The sequence below is a fragment of the Adiantum capillus-veneris genome, chromosome 10 (genome assembly GCF_014529385.1).
Source record: "Adiantum capillus-veneris isolate H3 chromosome 10, ASM1452938v2, whole genome shotgun sequence".
In the NCBI taxonomy this organism is placed as follows: Eukaryota; Viridiplantae; Streptophyta; class Polypodiopsida; order Polypodiales; family Pteridaceae; genus Adiantum; species Adiantum capillus-veneris.
Genome location: NC_140940.1, coordinates 52,337,979 through 52,356,862, shown reverse-complemented (window position 1 = coordinate 52,356,862; position 18,884 = coordinate 52,337,979). Strand labels below are relative to the sequence as shown.

Genomic DNA, 18,884 nt, shown 5'->3' with positions numbered 1-18,884 from the left:
TCTCACACAAAGACACACACTAACTGGAGCAGAGAGAGCTAGAGCAAAGGGAAGAGAGGGAGAAATGGAACTTGAATGATACCTTGTTTGTAACTTGTCAATGGAGATGGTTCGTTATGACTATCATAGAGCTTGTAAAAAACTAACCCAATGTGTAGTGAATACTAAGCATTGCTAGCACATGCACCCACACTGTCTTAGGGTGTGGGAGACCTCTCACCACAATACCCTCTTACAATGGAAACAATTTTGGCAATGAGAACCATGCTACACACTTTCTCAAACAAGCTCAAACGATAAACTTAAAAGACACAAGTCACCTTGAATTCGCTAAACCGCATTGCACAAGTGGAAGGACAAATATATGAATGCCAGATCACACCTTTGAAGCAAGAAACCTCAATGTTTATTGATGATGGATGCACGTATACAATAGTGGTTTTGAGATTTTGAACTCCCACTCTCTCACTTGCAATGTGTAGCTTGAAAGCTTCTCTCACACCAAGTGTGAAACTCACAAATGGTTGCCTAAGTCGCTCCTCACGCATAGAGTGTTGGGGTAATATGTGAGATATTGTAGATGAGATTACAACAAGGAGAGGGGCCTATTTATAGGTTGGAGACCCATCATTAAATCCTAATTTATAAGCTAACAAATCAGGATTATTATTTTTTTTTAATATCAAAACGTTGTGGGCCTTCTTTGTCTACTTGAGTCATGGATGTGGACTCAAGAGAGCGCATTATTGATAGTAAATAAGATGAAAGTAAAGTTTTAAGAAGGGGGGGGGGGGGGGGGGGGGGGGGGGAGAGAGAGAGAGAGAGAGAGAGAGAGAGAGAGAGAGAGTTTTATTATATATACATGTCTTGAGAGAAGGTGCTTTTTACAATTGGGTTAATGGGTGTTTGTGTTGGTTAGTAGTTAGTGTTAGCAATTACTAGAAAAAGTTAGTAATATATTTACAACGGGTAAAATGACTTGAAGTATGAGAAAAGAGGGGTGAATGAGATGGGTGTATCCTCGAGATGGTGAATCCTTGAGGAGTCTTGGACTCACCTGTGCGTAGATTGTCGAAAGTGACCACCATTCTTCTTCTTCTTCTTTTCATGCCTCCGCCAAGGTTGAATCACTCCACACAGGCAATGAGGGTTTTGTTGATAAAAAAATCCCATTTTGCAGAGATTAAGTATGGTTAGGTTACTAATTTTTTATGTATTCTTGAAAGGGTAGAATAAAACTGTAATATGGGAGTAATAGAGAGAGAGATTTGGAGATGGTGGATATAGGTAAAGCTTCAAAAGAGAGCTATGGGTATGAGAGGGGAGGCTAATGGTCAAGAGGGTCACAAACCATAGAAGTTGCAGATTTGAGTCAGTAATAGAGAGAAATGTGTGTGTGTGTGTGTGTGTGTGTGGAAGTAGGAAAGGAGGTGAGAGACGACTATGGGTTACTTGTTAGAAAAGTGGACAGACTCGTGTCCACCAAAAAAATCATATCTCACTGATGGTAGCTCCAAAAAATATCAAAATTTTTGAGGTGATTATTTATCTCTTGGTCCACATTTTGTATTTTAACCACCACTTCAAATTCGGAGTGGAGATGGATATTAAAAATCCCACCAAAATTTCACAAAAAAAGTCTTCAGTGGCCCCCCTTTTGTTGAATTTGCATAAGGCTCCAAAGGTAAGCCCCTCCTTGCATGAGAGCATGACCTAATAGATTCTTAGGGATTTGAAAGTATGCATCATTGTGGATTATGCACAAATATAATATATGGATATGATGAAAAAGAACAGGCTAGTACATATAAATAATTTATGGAATCTAGAATAATGTTAGCTATATAAGAATAAATAAATATATGAAATATAAGGGAATCAAATGAGGAGGGCCCTCATTTGTTTTTATTTATCACAAGAGGTAAGAAGTAATACATGTAGGAAATAGGAATATAGTGAAAGGCAATGACTGATGGTGAAAGGTATTTTAAGGTTTTTCTTTGGAATGGATTCACACCAAGATTTGGACAGGCTTGCATGAAAATATTTACATATGGAATAAAGAGTATGCAAAATGGTAAGAAAAACTGTGTTTAATGGTGAGTCAATGTACATAGCATACATAGGCAAATAACGCACACCTAGGTAGAAATATTTAAATAAATACCAAAATAATTATGAAAAATTCTTATATTTTGGCCCTATATACAATGAAATATTTACACACAAATGGGCCATAATTTTTTTTATTTTACTTTTTTTATTTATTTGACTCGACTAGCCTAGTGACTAGTTAGCTGAGGGTTTTAAGAAGATATGGGGAAAGTCCCCTAACTCACCCACGTCTCTGTACAATGGAATGGTAGGGATAGTCACAGTGTTTGGGTGATTTTGATAGGGTGAGGTAGCTCACTATGGTAATTTGGATAGCCAAAAAATGGCTATCAATGTCTTGAGTGGTTTTTGTGTTTGCTGTGAGAAAATGAGATGAATGATGAAGCTGCATTTGGATGGTTTTGGTATACATTATAATGCTAAGTTTGTAGCCAATGGAGGCTGATGCAAATAGTGAAATATCACCAGTATAAGAGTGCTTCCCACTCCCCATTTGGGATTGATTTGTAAGATGCATACAGGATGATTTTTTTGGTGATTTTTTGTTGCCATTTGTAGTTGGTGAGGACTCATGCTAAGGTGGAGATGGAGTGAATGTAAGGGTTAATGCAAAAGCACAAACACAAAACAACAACTTGTATTGCAAAATCACAAGCATTACCTATCGCTCTGAGAGTGGGAAAGAAATCTCTGTACTCTAAGCTCACACGATCACTTGCTGTCATTTGACGGCAGAGCCTCCTCTTGCTTGTGCTTGCAATCTAAGAGCAAAGTATATAGCTCCCTAACCACGGCAGGGATAGCTGGCCTATCTACAACATGCATAGCAAAGCCCACAAAAAATTCTTAATCGGCTTCTCATCCCAAGTGTTGTAGAATCACGCAACATCCTTTGTGAGTTTTTTGCAGCAACAAATGTCATCTTTTTGAATGCCTTGATAGAAGGATCTACCCAAAAGAACTCTAGCAAAGATAATTTGGGATTGTGTCAGTAGATGCAAAGTAAAGACTTGTTTCTACGTGTGCAATCAGCTATGCTTGTATCTTAAAGGCATGTGGCATCCCCCAAGTTTTTAAACATGTGCTCTAGTGGACATGTATGCCAAATGCCAGGTGCTTGAGAAAGAACAAAAAGTTCTTAATCAGCTTATTGTCGCAAATGTTATAAAATCATGCAAAGTCCTTCATGACCTCCTTGTAAAGAAATTTTGTCTTTTGGAATGCCTTGATGGAAGGACATACCCAATATAACTATGGCAAGAAGTTTTGGGTTGGTGGTAGTAGATGCCAATTAAAGGCTTGTTTCCAAGTGTGATTGGATGTGCTTGCATCTTGAAGGTTGTTGGCATTGCCCAAGACTTTGCACATGGATTAGAGAATGCACAACAAGATTTCTGATCAGGGGCTTTTGCAAAAATATGGCTTGCTTGGTATTTCTTTTTTTGACATGTATGCCAATGTGGCATCCTCACAAAAGCATGAAAACTTTTGATCAGCTTTCTATTCAACACCAACCCTTGAAACACACCAAGTGTAGGATATGATCAACCTAACTCTAGCAGAGAAGCTCTAGGTTGTCGTCAACAGATGCAAAGTGAAGGCTAGTTTTCAGATGCAATCACCTATGCTTACACCTTGAAGGCATGTGACATTGCACAATACGATATAGGTGAGAGAATCCATGATGAGATTACTAGTCAAGGACTAATGTAGATACTTGTCGCATGATGGTAGTGCTTTGGATTACATGCGTGTTGAATGTGGCATCACAAAAAGTTCTTGATGAGTGTCATGTCATTAAAGTCATCTTTTGGATTTCCTAACTCGGTCACAAACAAAATATAGTGTAATTGCTTACATCAACTATATATGTGTGCTCTTCATGGTACATTCCTCCAATTAATGTATCCTAGAAATGAAATTCTATACAAAAAGCCCATGACATCCAATAGACTAGAGTTGATTTCTATTGAGGAGGGGCCTCTTTGTTGCATTAAAAAAAAACAATCTAGATCGGCTAGGCCTTGCTATGCATATCATCCTATAAGTGCATTTCAAATGGGGATTGGCCATGACTTTAAGGCTATGTAAAGTGGATGAAAATTGATGGTTTCCCATGAGACGGATCGTGCATCTTGAAGACATGTACCATCATGCAAGATGTTGGCATGCACACAACGTGCATGAGGAGAATGCTAGACAAGACTGTTGGAAAAACATGTTCTACTTAAGAATTTCCAACAAGACTACCTAAAGATAATTTGCAACAGGAATACCTAATGATGTTCCTATCTTGGACATATGCCCAACATGGGGGAGGCAAGCAAGCTCTTGATTTTCCTAGCGATGTGAGGTGAGCTTCTCTCTCCAAATGTTGTCACCTATGCTTGCACCTTAAAGGCTTGTAGCACTACAAAAAATGTTGAAATGGGCTTAAATGTCATAAGAACATTTATGGACATGTGCTACTAGACATGGTTATGCTTTGATTGGCATTTATGTTTGCAGTCCCTTGTCAAGTATGTTTGCATCCCTCCACAATTATCTCTAAATACATTCCACCAATGCTCGCATCTTGAAGGCCTACAACATTATTCAAGACGTTTGCATGGGAATTAAAATCATGAGAAAAGATTGGTAGTCACAAATTTTTGGAAATACATGTTGTACTTGGAGACTTGTTGTGTATTAGCAGTTGTAGTAAGAGGTTTAAGTTCTTGATAAGCTGCCTCAGGATGTGCTCTAACGAGTGCATGATCCAGGATATGTCCAACATGAAAAGGATAATAAGCATTGGTATGCTTTTAGTAGATGCAAATAGCGGTTCTCTCCCTAATACAATCACCTTCCCTTGTAATATCAAGGCCTATGGAATTACGTGTTGAGATCGCTTTGAAAATCACAATGAGATTGCTCCTTAAGGGCTCTTGAAAGAACACTTTTAGCTTGAAATTCTTTATGTTCCATGTATGTTTGGAACCCTTGACAAGGGACATGATGAGTTTGTTGAAGAGCTCTTAAAAAAAGATTAGTGCTTGGCATTACGTGTTTTTGAAAATCACAATGAGATTGCTCCTTAAGGGCTATTGAAAGGACACTTTTGACTTCATGTATGTTTGGAACCCTTGACAAGGGAGATGATGAGTTTGTTAAAGAGCTTTTGAAAAAAATATTGGTGCTTGAAAATCCTTTGATATACATGGGTGAGAGTAGATACTTAAGAAGAGATTCAACATGAGTGGTTTGGCTATGCTGAGAAAAAGTAAGGAGTGGATTCATGGTGAAATGGCATGGTGGAAATTCGTAGGATTTGGGGAACCCAATATTGGGGTTTTGAATAGATGTAGCGAGGTCCTAATGGTAGTGGAGTAAACATGTAAGATGCCACAACGATACATCCAAAATCATATCTCATCTCAATACAACTGTTATTGCTCCCTAGGACATAGAAGATAAACAAATTTTTAAAATGTTCCCTCGACTCCCCTTGATCTTTACGTTGTGCCCTATGCTAGTTGTTGGAGTGAGAAACATGTTGTGCATATTGCCTTCATGTACTAGAATCTGAGATTTTTATGTAATGTTGCTTGTTGACCTTGCCATCTAGCTAGTTAGCCTACACACTAGCTCTACTTAGATGAATAGTCTTGACCTCTAGCTAGGAAGATGAACATCCTCTATCTCTGGCTGGTGCCTGAAATGCTAGAAGCAAAGCCTGTTGAAGACACATCTTTTCTTTTTTATGGGTTGGAAGACACCATCATCATCTTCACTTATTGTCTTGAACATGCATGAACTTTGGGCCTATGTTTCCACAAAAAGAAAGATTTTGGTTGCTAAAAATAGTTGCACTTAGCCTACAATAGGGTCTCCTTCATGCTTTTCCCTCAAATATTGAGAAAATTGCTAGCCAAACTTACTAGAGTTGCATTATTGAATTTTTCATGCATCCCAGATGATTGGAGTAAATCTATAGGATAGGGAAGTCTAAAGCCTTGATACTATGCTAGACTGACAAGAAAATGGGAGCCTGGTGGCAAACAATTGTCTCATTCAATGCTTCTATTTGATGGAAAATCTATGGGAGAGCTAATCCTTTGAATTTTCATTTTTCCTTATGCCTTCTACTTCAAAACTTTCCAAATACTGGAAAGTCCAATCCAGGTCCATTGCTTCCAAGGTGCCTTCATATACTCAATTGGAGAGTGAACCTTTAGCTAATCCAACTCCTACAATTCCTTAGCATCTTGATTGTGCCTTCTTTGGTTCAGATCTATAAGGTTCCCACTTCTTTTCAATAGTAACCTTAATGCCAAGGAATGTGGTGGCCCCAAGGCTAGAATATTGCTACCAAATTCCTTTTCTCGTTTGGCACCACAACATCTTTAAATTCAAGATGAGAATGAAAAAATTCACATGTAGAGCTATCATTACCAGCTCCTATCCAATGTCCTTCATGTAGACATTGCAATTAATTGCATTCTTCTTGAAGGCTGGGCACACTTGCTCTACCATTGCCAATGTAAATTCCATGTACACTGCCTCAAAAATATTAAGTAACATAGTTGTTTGTCTCTTCCACACCTTGTACTTGCCACAAACAGTATAGGTATTTTACCCCTTGCACCTGCCACAAACAACAAAGAAAAAATACCTTGATGTTAACTCTTATGTGAACATCCTTGAACCAATATAAAGTTGAGTATCACCTAAAATGAGAATCTTTCTCCTTGTATAGCATAGCTCCTCATCTATTGTATTTTCAAAACCCGAGTCCTCTTTAGCACAAGGGGATGCTTTCCGTTAGTATTCTTTTGCATAAAATTGCAATACTATATGAGTGTGACTGAGATGTGTGTATACCCCTGTACATGAAGCTATAGATGAAATGCAACTTACCACAACTGTTATTGCTCTTGTGTTTTCTCGTGTTAGAGAACTCTCCTTTTTTAGTCTTGCTCAAATACTGGATCAATCTGACCCAACTGATGTTTGTGCAAGATCTAAAAAGACACTTTCTTTGGTTATCCTTCAAGGTTCCTAGTTTCCTACTGATCAAATTGGCTTTCCCATCCCTGATGGTATCAATGCAAAGGCAATATGTGTGATAATCAACTCCTCTTGTTTGGTAGCTTACACTCTTCCTTGTTATCCTCCACTCTAAACGCTCTTTGATGTAGCACATGAACTTAAATATGTGCATCAAAATCCAAAGCATACCATGGGAAGGCGCTTCCCACATGGGGAGAGCCAAATGCAGATATTCCATCACATCATGGCAAAACTAACTAAGCCAAACCTATACAAAGTACAAAGATACCTTCTAGAAGACATCACCTTGTGATAGCATAGTCAAAATACCACTCTTGCTAGCATTTAGGATCGATTAAGCTAATGAAAATAAAAGAGCATTGCATTGTGCAACAAACCTCAAAGTAGATGTAGACAACTAGAAGGAATATAAGTCTAGAAAAAGTCACCTTGTAATCAAAGTCTTCAAGAAAAGTGTTCTCTTGAAATCAAAAGAAATAATCATTGTTGCTACCAATCTATAGTTCCTTTTATGAAGCACATTCTCAAATAAATAGTGTGTCCATCTCACTCTTTACCCTGGTCTTCAATCAACTTGGCCTTCTCCATAGCCCTCACCTTGACCAGCCTTTTTGTACAAAACATCAGCCACGATATCGACAAGTATAAAATATGGTGGGATAGATTTTGTTTGTTACCTCAAGAGCTTGTGCAATTTTTTTGTCTTTTAACCCTTGAATAATAAGATAGTGCAGCCAGACCAACACGAAGCACTCTATTCTAAAACTTGAGCATCAACAATGAAGAAAAGAAAATTTTGTCTAATTTTCAAGTGACAAAAACGAAGTTCTATCCAATCTGCAACCTAGAGTGTCCATCTGTCAAGTTATGGACGTGCACACAAAGAGGCTCCTCATATCTACCGTGTGCACCAAGCAAACTAGAGGAAGTCATGCTGCCAAGGTTTTGAATACTGATCTTTTTTTTTTTTACAAAGACAGAGAGAGAGAGAGAGAGAGAGAGAGAGAGAGAGAGAGAGAGAGAGAGAGAGAGAGAGAGAGAGAGAGAGAGGGAGGGAGGTTGATGGTGGCGGGAATGTCACTTAAGAAGGCTTCTCACAAATTTTAGTATATCTCAAGGAAGATGGGATTTTGGATCAATGGCGGCCATGTAGAGCGATAATATAACTTTGGTTCCTTTTTTATATGTGGTGAACCATTATAGTTGCCTTTTCCTTATTGGAGGAGAGACTATTCTCTCAAGACTTTAAAAGGTCCTAGAGAGACCTCAAGAATCCCTAATGGTAAAGGCATTAACAAACCGTATTGCTTACCATGATGACGCTTAATTCATTGACAAGCAAACATTGTGCGACATACGTAACAACATCTTTTCAAAGGGAGGGTCAATAAAATTGAGATTCTACTATGTGAATAGTTATGGCAATCCCATATAAGGTGGTTCATGGAACTCTTTAAGGACAACTTGAAGCAATGCAATGGTTACACACAATCACTTTTCAAAGAACAAATACGGACCATCATGAAAAGATTATCGTGCATGAACAACATATGTATGGTTACAAAAAAAATCACAAATGTCAGCAAAATCAGAGTCATGAGTATAAGTATCAACTCATTTTGAAAAAGTTTAAACAAACCCAACAAAAATGTTATTACTCGATGGAATGCAACTTAGTGCATATGCAACCTTCTTTTCATGCCCAAGTTGATAGTAAATGAGTGTATGAAAACTTTAAATGAACGATTCTCAATTAATGTGATGACTAAAGATAGTTGGTTGTGAAAGAAAATGACAAATGCTTTGTTGATCAGTTTTAGTTGAATTCACGTCCCATCAAGAAATGTTTTCACAATTTCACAATAGCTAGCAATTTTTTGTCATAAGTGCTAAAATTGAGCTCATTGGGTTTCAACTTTCTACTTTCATATGCATTGGGATAGTTATCTTGCATTAATACATCACCAATACCGCATCCACTAGCATCAATCGTATTAAAAAAAAAAGGGTCAAAGCAGGGACATGTTTGAATGCATATTTGAGTGTCTCAAAAGATTTTGATTCTTGTCATTTCAAGATGTTTTCTTTTTCAAAAGTTTTGTGACTGGTAGAGCCAAGTATGAAAATTTTCAAATAAATTTTCTATAATAACTAAGCAAACCAAGAAAAGAATACATTGAGTCTTCTTAAGATCCACATGGATTCCTTCACTAGAGATAAAATGACCAAAATATTCAATCTTAGTTTTGAAAAATAAGCTTTTCTCAGGATGCAAATAAAGTTGGTTTTTATATGATAGATTAAAAGCCAAATTCAAATGTGCATAATGGTCGTTTTCATTCTTACTAAAAACCAAAATGTTATCAAAGAAAACCAAAATACAATGTTGATGCTTCAAAAAGATGTGATTCATCATCCATGAAAATATAGCAGGTTTTTGTGTTAAACCAAAAGGCATTACAAAGAAGTCATAATGACCAAATTTTGTTTGAAATACAATTTTATGAACATCACTTTCCATTATATGTACTTGATGATATCTAGATTTAAGATCTAGCTTACTAAACATGGATGCACCACTTAATTTATCAAGTAATTTATCAACATGAGGAATAGGAAAATGATTCTTTATCATGATTTTATTAAGTGCTCTATAGTCAATGCACAAATGATAAGTATCATTTTCTTTTTACTAAGAAAACTGGTGCACTAAAAGGTGAATTACTTGGCTTAATTAAATCACAATTTTATGATACTTCAATTTGATGTTGATTTTCTCTTTGTTCAATTTGATTTTCATGATATGGTCCTCGACAAGTTAATGCACTACCTGAGATCAACTCTATTGTGTGGTCTTCCACTTTAGAAGGAGGTAATTCTAAAGGTAGACCTTTAGAAAAAAAATTATATATATTTTATCAAAAAAGTTTCTTAGAATTGGTCTTCATGTGTTTCAATCTCATTGATTAGAATTAAAAATTGTTTGTTATCTTTTTGAACTAGCCTTTTAGCCTGAGTGTGACTAAGAAGAGGTTCTAGTTCTAGCTTTTGGTTAACTTCTAATGTGAAAACGTTTTGGTTATGTATTAGACAATGAGCGTATACCTTTCATAGTCAGTTTTTGGATTAAAATGATGTCTACAAGGAATACTCAAAATTAAATATGTGTTTTGCAATGGTGCTACTAAAATATTTTGTGAACAAAGTCTCCTAACTCATATTGCAAATCTTTTACTATATACACACACCCATAGAAAGATGCTTTTACTTTATAATTTGTGAGAGTCTTTAACTTGTGTGCAACACTTGTAGAAATGAAATCATGTGTGCTTCCATCATCATGTAATAACTTAAACGCATCAATACCAATCTTAACTTGCATAGTATAAGCCTATGTAGCTGAGAAGGAGGAGTACTTGTGTGATCTTGATCATCTGAGTTACCTTAAGATTCTTGATTGCTATGTTCAAAAGAGTTGGCAATGTTAACATCCATCTCCATGTTGTGCTTTTGATAGTCATTATCTTCTTCAATATCCTCAATAAAGTGTGAAAAAGGTGCTAACTTGCTTTAAGGACACTTGTTAGTTCTATGTCCCATCTTGTGACAAGTGCGGTAAACAATAGTCTTCACATTGACTTTTGTATTATTCTTATTTCCTTTATTGTTGTTGTTGTGACTATGCGGAGCCTTGTTATATGACTTCAAGAAAGGAAAAGATGAAGGTTTGAAAGCATTACTTGAGCCATTATTATTTACCTTGCTTTGTGTTAGAAAGAGAATGAGGTATATGAGAGCCTCTTTATTTGGCAGTTTAACGAAATACTTTAAAATTAGTCAAAATTTGACCAAAGGCTAAACGTTTGTGACACTTGTGGAGAATCAGAGTGGCAAGAAGCTTAAATGCTTACGCACTGACAATGGTGGAGAGTATGTTTCAAAGGCCTTTCAGGACTTTTGTGAGTCAAAAGGTATAAAACGTGAACTTACTGCTCCTTACAATCCTCCTCAAAATGGTGTTGCTGAGAGGATGAATAGGACCATACAAGAGAAGGTCAGAAGTATGTTGTCTAATGCAGAGCTGCCAAATGGGTTTTGGGCTGAATCTGTATCAACAGCTGTTCATCTTATGAATAGATCTCCTAGCAAAGTTTTGCAGAAGGATTCAGTGCCAGAGATGGTATGGTCAGGCAAAATGCCCTCGTACAAACATCTCAGAGTCTTTGGCTGTGAGGCATATACTCACGTTCCAAAGGAATTTAGAAACAAACTTGAGCCAAAGAGTATAAAGTGCATCTTTCTAGGCTATGGTAATTCTGGTGAGATGGGGTACAGACTTTGGGATCCCGAATCTAGAAAGGTTATCCGCAGCAATGATGTTCACTTTAATGAATCCAAATATCATTCTAAACCAGAGAGGGTTGAGGAGATTAGAAGAGTTGTCTTCCAAGAAGATGGACCTGCACATGCAAGACAAAATGTCAGGGCTCAAGAGGAGCAAGGACAGGTTAGATTGGAACCACAGGTTGTGGCTAAGCCTGAGCCACCTATTTTGCGTAGATTTGGACATATCACGCGACCTCCTGATCGGTTTGTTCCATCTATGAACTATGTCATGTTGAATGATTGCAATGAGCCTTCATGTTACAAGGAAGTAGTGCAAATGAAGGACTCCGGGAATTGGCAATTGGCCATGCAGTCAGAGATGACAGCTCTGCATAAAAACCAGACATGGAAGCTAGTTAAATTACCACAAGGCAAAAAGGCTCTACCTTGTAAATGGGTTTACAGGTATAAGATCACCGCTCATGATAGTCATCCAAAGTACAAAGCAAGGCTTGTTGCCAAGGGCTGTAAGCAAGAACAAGGCATTGACTTTGATGAAGTCTTATCTCCGGTGGTCAAGATGACTACATTGATATGCTTTCTTGCATTGGTTGCCATATTGGATTTGGTGTTGCACCAAATGGATGTCAAGACAGCGTTCTTGCATGGTGATTTAGATGTGGAAATTTACATGCAGCAGCCAGAAGGACGATTTGGTATGCCAGTTGTTAAAGAGTCTTTATGGCTTAAAACAATCATCGAGGGCATGGTACCATAAATTCCACAAGTTTATGCTTTCTCAAGGCTACAAACGTAGTGAGTTCGATCACTGTCTATATACAAAGAAGTCTAAGCATGGCAGTTGGCTGATCCTTATTTTGTATGTGGATGACATGTTCATTGTTGGCAAGCACTTGGAAGAAATTTCAGCTTTGAAGTCAAAGATGGCAAAATCGTTTGACATGAAAGACATGGGTGAGGCAAGTCATATACTTGGTATGCGCATTGAGAGAGATAGATCAAAGAAGTTGATTTGGTTATCTCAAACAGAGTATATTGACAAGGTTTTGCAACGTTTCAATATGGAGAAGGGAAAGGCATTGAGTGTTCCATTGCCACCATATGTGAAACTTAGCAAACAAGATTGTCCTGTGTCTGAGGAAGAACAGGCTAAAATGGATAAGATTCCATATGCTTCTGCAGTGGGTAGTTTGATGTATGCAATGATTGCTACTCGCCCAGACATTGCATTTGCAGTGGGAGTAGTAAGTCGATACATGTCAAACCCAGGCAAGAAACATTGGGAGGCAGTGAAAGGAATATTGAGATACCTGAAAGCTACAAAGAGTATGCGTACATGCTATGGGAGTCAGGAGCTAAGTGTAAAGGGTTTTACAGACTCAGACTATGCAGATGACTTAGACAACCGAAGGTCTACGTCAAGGTATGTCTTTACATTGGCTGGTGGAGCAGTATCATGGCGTTCTAGATTACAAGATTGTGTTACTCAGTCTACTACAGAGGCTGAATATGTTGCAGCATCAGAGGCATGCAAAGAATTAATTTGGCTTAATCGACTAGTAACAGATTTGGGAATCAAAGAAGAGATGCCTGTGTTATATTGTGATAGTCAGAGTGCTATACAACTGGCTCGCAATCCAGTTTATCACTCAAAGACAAAGCATGTGGATGTGAAGTATCATTTCATCAGGGAAATGCTCGAGGATAAGCAAACTCAGCTTGTCAAAGTTCACACCACAGAACATCCTGCTGATCTACTTACAGAAGCGCGGACCAACTGATTGTTAACACCTAGATTGCGGGATATTCTCCAAGCAGTCGCCGCACAGCCTATAGTGGCTGCAAGGAAGCAGAATGTGTGTCTTTTGGGCAGTCGTACAAATGTTACAGATAGTTAGATCCTCAACTTTGTCTCTCAAAATAGTCTACTCTACTTGAGCTTGATTAAGCAAGTCTCTCAAAGACGACACTTCTTGAGCCTGATCAGTCAACTGTGCTTGAGCTTGATTGAGAAGGTCTCTCAAAGATGACACTTCCTGAGCCTGATCAGTCAACTGTGCTTGAGCTTGATTGAGAAGGTCTCTCAAAACGACACTCCCTGAGTCTGAACAGCTACCTCTGCTTGAGCTTGATTAAGAAGGTTTGACAGAAATGCGTTCTGCAGTTACATGTGTTGCTTGGCTAGACCAAGATGATCTTTCAAAGATGCGACTTCTTCTAAAAGGTTGCTAACGAGACCAACATGTTCTCTCATAGAGCCATTTCATGTTCTAAATTGCTGACGAGAACATTATGGTGTTGTTCATTTACTTTCGTGACAGAAAGTTCATGATCAACAGCCATCTTGTGAACAAGATATTGCTGCTCCAAAGACTTTTTCATTTGGGAAATCTCTTGTGAGATGGTTTTCTTCGCAGCTTCACAATTTTGAAGGAAGGTCTCAGGCTGGCTTACACTGTCATCCCAAAACAGGTCGAGCGTTTTGGAAGGCGAAGGAGACTCCATAATATTATCTACAGGTAGTCTCCCAAGCTCATGAACACGCCCTTTGAATCCACCGCGGATTGCAACACGGATGACAGACTTTGAGGTCATTGACACAGCACTAGAAACGGCATCGACAATCGCAGAAATTCCTCCTGAAACGTTGTCGACAATGTCGAGATCCATGATTAAAAAAGCACAAGACAGACAGGAAAGAAAGACATAGAAGGCTCACTTAGCGCTCTTTGTTTTCTTCACATGCACGGTTTTTTCCTGCTGAGCCTTATAGGTCTTTCTTTCCTGTCCGTCTCCTAATTTTCTAATCATGGATCTCGACAATTTCAATAGAGTTTTAGGAGGAATTTTTGTGATTGTCAACGCCGTTTCTGGTGGTGTGTCAATGACCTCAAAGTCTTTATCCGTGATGCAGTCCGCGGTGGATTCAAAGGGCGTGTTCATGAGCTTGGGAGACTACCTGTAGATAATATCATGGAGTCTCCTTCGCCTTCCAAAATGCTCGACCTGTTTTGGGATGACAGTGTAAGCCAGCCTAAGACCTTCCTTCAAAATTGTGAAGCTGCGAAGAAAACCATCTCACAAGAGATTTCCCAGATGAAAAAGTCTTTGGAGCAGCAATATCTTGTTCACAAGATGGCTGTTGATCATGAACTTTCTGTCACGAAAGTAAATGAACAACACCATAATGTTCTCGTCAGCAATTTAGAACATGAAATGGCTCTATGAGAGAACATGTTGGTCTCGTTAGCAACCTTTAGAAGAAGTCGCATCTTTGAAAGATCATCTTGGTCTAGCCAAGCAACACATGTAACTGCAGAACGCATTTCTGTCAAACCTTCTTAATCAAGCTCAAGCCGAGGTAGTTGTTCAGACTCAGGGAGTGTCATTTTGAGAGACCTTCTCAATCAAGCTCAAGCACAGTTGACTGATGAGGCTCAGGAAGTGTCATCTTTGAGAGACCTTCTCAATCAAGCTCAAGCACAGTTGACTGATCAGGCTCAGGAAGTGTCGTCTTTGAGAGACTTGCTTAATCAAGCTCAAGTAGAGTTGACTGTTTTGAGAGACAAAGTTGAGGATCTAACTATCTGTAACATTTGTACAATTGCCCAAAAGACACACGTTCTGCTTCCTTACTACAGGCTGTGCGGCGACTGCTTGGAGATATCCGCAATGCAGGTGTTAACAATCAGCTGGATTGCGCTTCTGTTGCCAACCCCTCCCCCCCCCCCCCCCCCCCCCCTTTCGCGCCCCCTTGGGCCGCTCAGTGTCCATGTCTCCACCTTGTCGATCTCTAGCGACGCTAGTTTTGCTGCCAGCAAAGAGACATCACACCGCCCTCTTGATCTCTATCATGTTGGTTTTGCTTCCAAGAAAGAGACGTCACACAGCTTGCTAGCAGTGCAACAAGTCCACACACACACACATACATATATATATATATATATATATATATATATATATATATATATATATATATATATATATATATATATATATATATATAGAGAGAGAGAGAGAGAGAGAGAGAGAGAAGAAGAAGAAGAAGAAGAGAATTTTAACGTCATAGGAAACTATCCCAAGAGACATTAAAGATCTATCCAACGAGAAGAGTTGAACTCAAGACTTGTTATTGAAGAGATTTTCTCCACTCTCAGTTCATTACCCATGGATTCCGGTCCACTCAACAAAAAAATTCACTTTCACAAAGTAATCACAACACAACAACATCTAATTGCAATATATAGGAATTCCAAAGCGAGTATGATTTTTCTAGTTCTATTGGGCAAGTACACAAAATTGCTATATAGCAATTGCTTGGGAGTTAACATTGCTACTTCCATCTAGCAAATAAGCTAAAAGGCCACCATATTTGCTAGTTTGATTGCGCTCACACACAAGACTTACTATTTGCATCTAGCAAATATATCAAATGCTGGCAGTATTTCACCCTCCCCAAGGTCTCCATCTCTACTTGCAATCCCTTCCCTGATTGTGATGACCACCGCAGCTGCTTGACTGCCAGGATGGACCCATCTGGTAAAACACCCTTGTAAACGATGCATGTCCATCCTTCTCTTGGTATGTTATCTTTGCTGAAATCATCAGTAGCTGCCATGAGGCCACACAACTTGAGTTTTTCATAGGCACCTCAACAAGGATACAATCACTGTTTCAATGGCGCTAGTACACTTTGCCCAATTGTGCTCCTCCTATGCAAGAGCAATTTTCATCTTGCGGACTTGAAGAAGAAGCACCAAACACCAGTTGCGCATAGACAGGCAGTAATGGATGCCACTGTGACTATGATACCCACTATCAAGCCTATGTTGCGCTTTGTAGAAGCCAACCCATTAGCAAAGCTGGATGGGATCAGTCCAGTGAGTGAATTCCATGACACATCAAAAGAGGATAGTTTGGGCAAAAGGCCGATTCCACCATGCAGCTCGTCGGAAAGCTTGTTATGCTAAAGATTTAGGGTATGAAAATGCTGGCAATCCTCCAAAGTGAAAAGTATTTTCCTAAGAAGCTATTTTGTGAAAGATCAAGGGAAGCACCTGCTTGCAGAGATCGTTGGGTATGAACCCGGTGAAGCCATTCTGCCACAAGGCAAGGTTCTGAAGAGCTGTACATTGAGTCAGTCCATAGGTGAAGGACCCCTCAAGCCCTGCATTTTGAAGCTTTATTGCCAAGACCTTGTTCTCCCCGGTATCCTAGCACGAGACGCCAATGAAGTTGCAGTCAGACCTTTCCGACGAATTGCCAAATATCCAACTGGACTGATGATTGGTGGGATCTTTCACAGAGGCCTTGAATTCTTGCAAGCATTGAGAATCATCCTCTGCAAGAGCTTGACTAAGGATTGAAAGGGTGAGAATGCAGAGAAAAGGGCCAGCCAAGCCGCAACCCATTGCATTTTCTCACAATTCCAACACAAATGCGCAGATCAGCACAAGAAAGACTCTCTCAATGACGCAGAGCCGAGCGCTTCTTCCAAGGGATTTGTGAAAGAGCTATGAGGATTGACATCTACAAGGAAGGAGGAAGAGGCACAAAAAGCAGGTGAAAAAATACCCCAGTCTTGGAGACTTCATGCTCAAACCAGGCGAGGAAAGAGAACTATTCCCTCCTCGAATCCTCAGAACCATGAACAAAAAAAACAACAAAAGAGGGTGATGTAAATACTCAGCTATCAGATAGGCAAAATTGTTTCATTTTGCTATCAGATAGGCAAAATTGTTTCATTTTGCATCTTCAATAAATATACAGAGTAGCCAATGCATGTTGTATCAACAACTGAGTAATTGCATGGGCATTGGCCTTTTTAATGCAACTATGGTCCCATTGTACTTAGTATAATTTGCAACTCTCACCACAAGCATGGGAGCTGCGAGGCCAAGCACTTATAAAACACACTGCTTTGCCTGTTGAAATCTTTCTCTGGTCTGTTCAAGGCCTGCTCTACAATCCATAGCCAGGTTCCAGTTTTAGTTTATTTGGTCTTTAATGTCCACAGCACTGCTATCTATCTCACTGCCCCCGGGGTGAAATGATAGCTCTTCTCAGCAATTAAAGCATGACCTTCACAAACAAAGCTTAATGAGAGAGAGAGAGAGAGACCCAACCTGCAAAATAGCGATGAGCTCATCGAGCAGACAATGTTACTCTGACCACTCTCAGCTCGCGACGACGTCGGAGTCTGGAGATCGCTCGTCCAACAAGCGCACAGTTTACTATTTTGGTGTAAGCCGTAAAAAGCAAACATGTGAAGTTCTCGCAGTACACGGGCTGAAAATTGCTTCGCATATACCCTCCCTTTCTGCCAAAAGGCAGTGCCAAAAACTGCCCAGCCCTTCAAAAAACGAACACTGCGCGGCGGCGGCCGAGGTGGATGGACGGCTTGCATCACGTGTGTCCGTCGTAGACCACAAGAGCATTGCCATGCAAAACCGAGCAGAAACTATGTGGGGTGGACAACAACTCCAAACAACAGTGGTGGCTCCTCAGCTTTGAGCGACAATCACAAGGAACTTTTAACATGTTACCATATAGCAAGTTTGATCATGTTCACGCTATTTCCTAGATAGAAGTAGCAAATCATAGCTTTTTGCTAGATGGAATAGGCAATTGCCTGAGCTTGTGATGGAATTTCTAGATAGAACTAGCAAAACAATAGTTTCCATGGATTTTCTATATAGTAAGTTCATAACGGCCAGATGGAACTAGCAATTATACAATGCCTATGCATTTCTTATCTAGTAACTAAGTGGAGTTGCTAATTGAAAGTAGCAAATCCTAACTCCAATGCAATAACCATATAGTAATTTTAACTTTCACAATTGCTATATAGTAACTAATATCTTACCGCATGGGGAGCTCTTCAAAAAGTCCATTGGTTCTTTATACTCACTCTTAAAGAAATTGGCTTTGATCTATTTTCCCTACAGGAACCATATGAGAAAATCCTCAAAAGGTCCATTGGTTCTATACGCTCACCGTATAAGAAAGGGGCTTTGATGTATTTTCCTTATAGAAACCATGTATTCTCCGAAATTTGTTTAAATCCTAAGTTTCTTTTGAGGATTTCATGGTTTCTCCTTATGTAAAATCCTAGCACAACTCTCTTTCATCATCTTAAACAAAATTTACTCGACTTATTATTGTTGAACTCGCAACATCAATTACTACAACATTTTCGCATTTGGTGCCTTTTCACATTTATTTTGGTAGTATCATCATTAATGATACCATCATTGAGTGACCTAATCCCTCTTTTGAAAAATCAAAGTATCCTTGATTGGCATAAAATCAATCAACAAAAGCTTCTAGCACCGGTTCTAGGAACTAGCACAATGCAATCAGAAAGAGTA

At 39.0% G+C, this 18,884-nt stretch overlaps 1 protein-coding gene and 1 pseudogene across 1 annotated transcript; one reads left to right on the top strand and one right to left on the bottom strand.

Annotated features, from left to right (window-relative positions):
• Positions 1-13,439: 13,439 nt before the first annotated feature.
• Positions 13,440-14,184, bottom strand: LOC147448845 (uncharacterized; annotated as a pseudogene).
• A 139-nt stretch (positions 14,185-14,323) lies between these two features.
• LOC147448844 (uncharacterized) lies at positions 14,324-16,880 on the top strand. The gene is given in 6 exon segments (XM_086521469.1): positions 14,324-14,411; positions 14,414-14,733; positions 14,765-14,896; positions 14,938-15,192; positions 15,957-16,053; positions 16,558-16,880. Coding segments are annotated over 6 exon segments (1,215 nt in total).
• The last annotated feature ends 2,004 nt before the right edge of the window (positions 16,881-18,884 follow it).